Genomic DNA, 7,194 nt, shown 5'->3' on the forward strand with positions numbered 1-7,194 from the left:
CCTCCCAAGTGCTGGGATTAAAGGCATGCACCACCACTGCCTGGCCAGGGGTAGTATTTTTGACTAGTATATCTGAGACCCTGACTTCCATGCCCAGGGCACATACACACTCACACATGCACTCACACTCCACAACATGACACAAGAATATTGATTAAGAAAAAGTGAAAATGAAAAAAATAAGGAGCTAAAAATGGTTAAAGAAGCAACAAAGAACACAGATAAACAAGGGTGACCTGACCTACAGGTGATAAGGTACAGTCAGGAGAAGCAGAGTAAAGTCAAGTAACAGAGACCTCAAAGTGCACACTGAGAAAAACAGAGGTGAGCATGCCTGAGGATAGTCTGTATCTAGGCAAAAGCAACAAACAACCCAACAAGAAATATCAATGCAGTATCAGTTCTTTAATAGAAAATATTTTATGCCAGAACAGGAGGAGAAACAATCGGAAGATAGGCAAGGAAAGAAAATGTGTGCCAAGAATTTTGTAACAGGTCAAGCTATCTGTCTAGTACAAAAGAATATATACTAATGGATATACTAAAATATGGATTAAAAATAAAAAAGGTTAAAAGTAATTTTATCTTATAAAACTAAGTTCTCCCTCAAACTACTGCACAAAAAATGAGATGCTTTTAAAGAAAAAATAGTGCAAGTACTTTAAAAGAATACATAAAATCATGTATCTACTTAGGCCAAGCAAACTGCCTTACTGCTTCCCGTATGCAATTTCACAGGCATAGGTGATTTTCTAGGACAATACTGGTGTGTTTAAGATCTGCTCTTCATCTGAGATTGTTTTTGATTGTACTCAAGATAAACACCTGACCTTTTAATGTGATATGTCTGGGATTTTCTGGAACAGCAATAAGCTGTGCAGCCCTCAGGAAGTATAATCTGACAGGTGACTTGCTCTTACTGCAGCTAAGCTCTGACCCTGTAGCATCTCAAATTTAGGTACTAGATATTCCTCCCACAAGCCACCAACCAGCGTAGCCTCTCTGTGCCTGCCTCCCTGATTCTCTCCAATCTGGTCAGGGATAAGAAGCCAGATATGCAAGTTTTTAGAACCCTGTGAAAATACTGAGAAAGATAAATCCCTCCTCTGGGGGCAGATGGGGCAGGCATGAAGAGGGAAAGAGTTCCTCTTTGACTCTGGTACTGTACATAAGCTGTTGTCCTCTCACAGTGTTCTCCTTACCGAGTGTGTCTTTAATGAGGATTTCAAGCTTCTGCCCCATGCTGGGTCCTCTCTCCTCTCTCGGATTCTGAACTCGGTTTACAATGTCTTGCTTGATGGAGTTGATTACAAACAATAAATTATCTATAAAACAGAACAAAAACACTTAGAATGTCACTAACATGAAATAATTTACTTTTAATTTTATAAACCATATTCAGTTGAAAATGGAAGGGCTGCAAACACAGTTCAGTGGGTGAACACTCACCTTACTAGCATGTACAAAGCTTTGGGATGGATGAAAGAAAAAGAAGAAAACAAAATAACTCAGAATCTGGGGAAATGTCAAAAATATGGATTATGTTAGATATGATGGTGAATCTCTTTAACCCAGTCCTCAGGAAACAGAAGCAGGAGGGTCTCTGCAAGTTTGTGACCAGCCTGATCTATATAGTTAAGTTCTAGCCTAGCCAAAACTACAGACTTGAGAATTTCAATGACAATCAAAAAGAAAAAAGGAAAGAAAAAAGAGAAAAGAAAAAGAGAATTCCTGGTTTCTATTACAATTCAGAAAATCTAAGAAAGTCCAGGACTCTGTATTTTAATAAATTCAATTAATTGTTTATTTCAATGTACAACTAACCTGAAAAGCACAGATCTACATAATCTACACAGTTCAAGTAAAGGGAAATACTCAAGTCAGTTGTCCATACTGGCTAGAAACACAATTACAGCAAGAAAGACCTAACTATGGATTAGCTCATGAGAATACTAGTGGCATTCGTCTAAGGGACCAGAGATCCAGACAGCCACATTTATAGACAAGAATGAACTGATGCTGGGCATGTGGCATTCTGAACAGATAAATGCAAAATAGGAGAGACAAACTGGGCGCGGTGCACCCCTTTAATTCCAGCATTGAGGAGGTAATGATAGGTAAATCTCTGTATGTTTGAGGCTAGCCTGGTCTATATAGTGAGTTCCAGGACAGCTGGGACTATGTTGTTTCAAGCCCTCTCCAACAACAACAACAACAACAACAACAACAACAACAACAACAACAACAACAATAGAGGAGCACTAACAGTACACAGAGCTCAGGCAAGAATCTGCAAACCAGAGAGAAAGCGAAGCTTAGGGCTGAGGTTTACCATATTCTGTGTTGAGGCCCCACAGCTTCACTTTATTAGCTTCATACTGGGCTTTCTTCTTTAGCCTACAAGCTCTGTGAAAGGAAGAACTATTATTAGTTCATTTTCTCTTTTAAGAGACTTCAGAATATATTTCCTTAAATAAGAAAATAAAATTTTTTAAATGAGTATGCTTTTTTTAAAATCACTATCAGACATTTTTCTCTTTGAAATTTTCTTCTTGTTGTGTCTATGTTAGAGAATGAGAGTATACATGAGTGTGTGGTACGTGTTAGAGAACAAGAGAGTGATGAGAGTGAATATGGGTGAATGAGTGTGTGGGAGTAGTGGTGGTAAAGAGCAAAAGTGTATATGAATGTATACGTATGGAGGTTAGAGGACAGATTTTAGAAGGTTCTCTCCTTCTACTGTGGGATCTGGGAATTGAACGTTCATGAGGCTCTCTATTGGCAAGTACTTTTATCTGATGAAGCCATCTCACTGGTACCCATAGGGCATTTCCTTTTTTAAAAAAGATTTATTTATTATTATATGTAAGTACACTGTCTTTAGACACAACAGAAGAGGACGTCAGATCTCATTACGGATGGTTATGAGCCACCATGTGGCTGCTGTGATTTGAATTCAGGACCTTCTGAACAGCAGTCAGTGCTCTTAACTGCTGAGCCAGCTCATCAGCCTGGGCATTTTCTGTATTTTCTTTTTAAGACTGATTTTTATTTACTTGTGTGTCAGTGTAAGTATAATGCTGTATACCTGCAGGTGCCTACAGAGGCCAGAAGAGGTCACTGGATCCTCATGGAGCTGGAGTTACAGGCAATTGTGAGCACCATGTGGGTGCTGGGAACAGAACTTAGGTCTCCTGAAAGAGTGAGTGTTCTTAACCTAAGCCATTTCTCAAGCCCTCAAATGCTTATAATAGTAACTAAGTCACTTGTTTATTTATGCTTATCAAACAACCCAATTATAAACCACACATCACCATTCAGTCAAATTGACATTAAAAAACTAAGTACACTTTTAAAAACTAAAGCTGCTATGTAGATACTTACTAAAGTAACTTAAGAGAGAGAGAGAGAAAGAGAGAGAGAGAGAGAGAGAGAGAGAGAGAGAGAGAGAGAGAACGAACACAAGGCCCCAGCTGTTGTAGAGGATGTGAGGCAGGTAGAGCTCTGTCTGTCCTGGTGGATCAAAACAGTTCTCGAGGCTACTCTGGAAGACAGTTTGATTGATAGTTTTTTGTTTTGTTTCTGATTTTTTGAGACAAGGTTTCTCTGTTGTAGCCCTGGCTGTCCTGGAACTCACTCTGTAAATCAGGCTAGCCTCAAACTCAGAGAGATCCACCTGCCTCTGCCTCGAGTGCTGGGATTAAATACATGTACCACCATTGCACAGATGACTGGTAGGTTTTTTTTCTTTTTTGCAAAGATAAACCTTACAGACCTGGACATTTATCAAAAAAATATATAAATTCATAACCACACAAACATCTCTAAGTTAAAGTTTATAGTATGTTTACTCAAACATGCCAAAAACTAGAAAGATCTCAAAGGCATTCATTCATCTGGTAAGCAGATAAAATTAAAGACTACCTATACAATAATCAAAACCAGCTATCCATGGACAGATCAAAGGCATCCATTAAAGACAGACAGATTCAGGCTATTATAGTATATTCCATCCATGTGACATTCTGGAACAGGAGAGATCACTATGAGACACTGTTAACTTATAAAAAGATCTTGGGGTCTTGAGAGATTGCCCAGCAGTTTAGAACAGTGGCTGCTCTTCCAGAGGTCCTTGGGTTCAATTCCCAGCACCCATCCAGTGTTTCACAATCATCTGTGGCTCTAATACCTTTTCTGGCTTCTGTGGGCACTAGGCCCACAGAGGCTATATGGGCAGAGATGCATGCAGGCAAAAGACCCATACACACAAATCAATGGTTGTGAAAGGATGATAGTGAAAGGTTTGTTTTATAATCTTCCTCCTTTTTTGTTTTGTTTTCCAGACAGGGTTTCTTAGTCCTAGAACTAGCTCTGTAGACCAGGTTGGCTTTAACCTCAGAGATCTGCCTACCCCTGCCTCTTTAGTGCTACAATTAAAGGTGTGTGCCATCATCACCAGGCTTTATAAGTCTTTAAGGTGATGAAAATGTTAATGTATCTTGGCTATGTAAGAGGTTATTTAACTGGGTACATATCTCAAATTCATAATAGCATACTTAAATTAATTTTATTGCCAACTATACAGTCAACATGACTTACCAAAAAAGCAAATTTAAGCTTTAAAACTTTTCAGTTATGCCATAATACAGTGCACTTACTGTGTTTGCCTTGCCCCCAAAACTTCTTAAAAGCATAAATGCTATCTTTCACTTAAAAACAACAATTAACAACAAAAAACAACTCAGTACAGTAGTTATTTAATAAGTAATTTCTGAAGGTCCCCTCGTCTATAAAATCTCAAGGTCTAATCTTACGTCCTAGAGACTATTCACATGGGTAATCATCATTAGAATTTACCTGGAAGCCAGCTTATTTTTTTCTTTCCTTGACCTTGGCCTCGCTGTTAAGGGAAGCTCACTAACTGGAGTCAGGTCACTGATCACCTTATTCAGCTTCCGGAGTTCATTACCAATCTGGAGTAGTTTTTTAGGGTTTGGAGTGAGGTCTTCCACGTCAGTTCTCCGTGACTTCTTAACTGCATATTTTCCTACAAGTCATTTGAAAGGAGTGTAAGTTATATCATTTTAGTGAACAAAACATGAAATTTCTATAGGCACCACCAGCAGCCACTTTTCATTTTAGATCTCCTGGAACATTTCAGGGGGCACAGGATGTCCTAACTTAGGAGGACAAGCTCTCTCTCCCTCTCCATCTAGTCCTGTAGCTAGAGACATGACAATATCTTAGGGCTACAGCTCAGTAAGTAACAGAATCACTGGCTAACTTACACAAAGCCCTGGATCCAGTCTCCAGCTAGGAACAAAACAGGCTGACCCCACTGTCTCAACACTGGCTCACGGCTGCTCTCCTCTAGGTCTGACTCCCAATGTAAGGGAGTCCTACCTCTTTGCATAGTAGGACTAAGTATCTTACATCTCAGCTTGGAACACAAGCTCAACTGCACACAGAAATCCAGGAGCGTTTACCTGGAAATAAGTAACACACAAGCTCTTCTTCAGCTTCCTCACTCACTCCCCTCTCTCCTCCACTTTCCCCAAGTGCACCAACCCAATAACCACAGGGCCTCAGGCATACTAAGTAAGCACTGACCACTGAACCACACACCAGTGCATTCCTCTCAAGTAGTACAGTACACCCAATGACTTTCCTAAGATTTATCACAAGCTACATGGAATTATTTACTGGGCCTTATTTTCTTTATTTCTGATTTTTAAAAAAAAGCTTGAATGTAAAAATTCACTGAGAGAGAAAGAGAAAAGAGGGGCGGGGGAGGAATACAGACCTAGCACTAGGTAAACAAGGCCAGAGTAACAAACATGCTAGGAGCTAGTTCTTGTCTTCCAAAATGCTCAGCAAGTGAAGTCTGTGGCATGACTGTGTTTTCTTTACTAAGCTCATTCATACCTTCTCTCTGTCTTTTTGGCAGACTACTTGATGTTAATGTGAAACAATAGAAGAAATTCTACTCAATCGTAGCTTTCTGGATCCACAACTCTAGGCTTGCTCTATCTAAACCATAAGTTTCTCCTGATTCCTATAAACTCCTCTCTATTCTTTTTTCATAAACATGTTTCTTTTTTTCCATGTTTTTCTCCCCACAGCCATTTAAAGTTAATTTCCCCATTAAATGAGGTCTGGGGTGGAAGAAAATGGGTAGAGACTGACAAGAAAAGTCTTCTTTCTCTTCAGTGTGCTGCTTGTTTATCTGACAGGTCAAGAACCAATAATCTCTTGGTCATTTACTGAAGGAAGTGGAGGAAGAAGGGTCCAGAAATGATGGTTCTCCACTCCGATGGAAGCTGTGTGTAAGAAGGAGCAGTTGTGACAGAAAAGCTCTCTTTGATGCCCTCTCAAGTTGCCTATGAATGGCTGAAAACCCAAGCACACTAGGCATTTTGGTTCCTTATCTGTGTTTACTACTGTAAACAGTGACAAAGAAAGGTATATATACCTTATACCTTGTAGTCCCAGATTCTAGAACAATGAGGCAGAGGATTCAAAGTTCAAGGCCAAACTAGGCTACATAGATACAGAGGCCAGTCTAGGCTATCTACTCAAAATAAAAAGTATCTCCACCCCCTAAAAAGGAGAAAAGGGCACTAAACATTTTTTCAAATCCTCTTACCATGATGTAAGCCATTTTTCTGGTACATATTACTTGGCAAGGTATCTCGATTCCACTCAGATGGCCTCAGAATCCTCTCTTGCTGTGATGGTGTAAGCTGCTCACTATACTCCCAGAAGTACCTTCTTTTCCCTCTCTTCCGAGAAGATATGGAAGTCATCTCCTTCAAGTCCTCTACAGAGTCATTTTCATAGCCTTAAAAAACATGGTTCCACAACTGTCAAGCTCCAGACATTAGTAAGTCTCTCAGAATAAACAAACAAAAATCCTTCTATTTGTAACTTGAGATATTTCTTTCATCTGAAGTATTAACATGTTAAAAACAATAAATCAAATTTATAAATTACAGTATGTAGATCTCAAACTCATAATATCCAGAAATTAATAAATCCAGATACCGTAGCTATCTGGTATGGGGTTCTTTTTGTTTTTGAAAATTAGTATAGGATATTGTAGTATCTTCACATGATTAAGAATACAATTAGAGCTGGGCGGTGGTGGCGCACGCCTTTAATCCCAGCACTTGGGAGGCAGAGGCAGGCGGATTT

The 7,194-nt window shown here is 39.4% G+C and overlaps 1 protein-coding gene across 4 annotated transcripts in view; it reads right to left on the reverse strand.

The window, feature by feature from the left end:
• The window catches only part of Crebrf (CREB3 regulatory factor), a 59,789-nt gene that overhangs the window by 14,118 nt on the left and 38,477 nt on the right, over positions 1 to 7,194 (reverse strand). For all 4 annotated transcript variants that reach the window (XM_031354880.1, XM_031354882.1, XM_031354879.1 and 1 more), the window contains 4 exons: positions 6,647 to 6,841; positions 4,858 to 5,047; positions 2,333 to 2,406; positions 1,203 to 1,325 (listed from right to left, as the gene is read on the reverse strand). In XM_031354880.1, coding sequence (XP_031210740.1) covers positions 1,203 to 1,325; positions 2,333 to 2,406; positions 4,858 to 5,047; positions 6,647 to 6,841 — 582 coding nt within the window. The remainder of the gene's footprint in view (positions 1 to 1,202; positions 1,326 to 2,332; positions 2,407 to 4,857; positions 5,048 to 6,646; positions 6,842 to 7,194) is intronic.

Source organism: Mastomys coucha, unplaced genomic scaffold, assembly GCF_008632895.1.
Source record: "Mastomys coucha isolate ucsf_1 unplaced genomic scaffold, UCSF_Mcou_1 pScaffold5, whole genome shotgun sequence".
In the NCBI taxonomy this organism is placed as follows: Eukaryota; Metazoa; Chordata; class Mammalia; order Rodentia; family Muridae; genus Mastomys; species Mastomys coucha.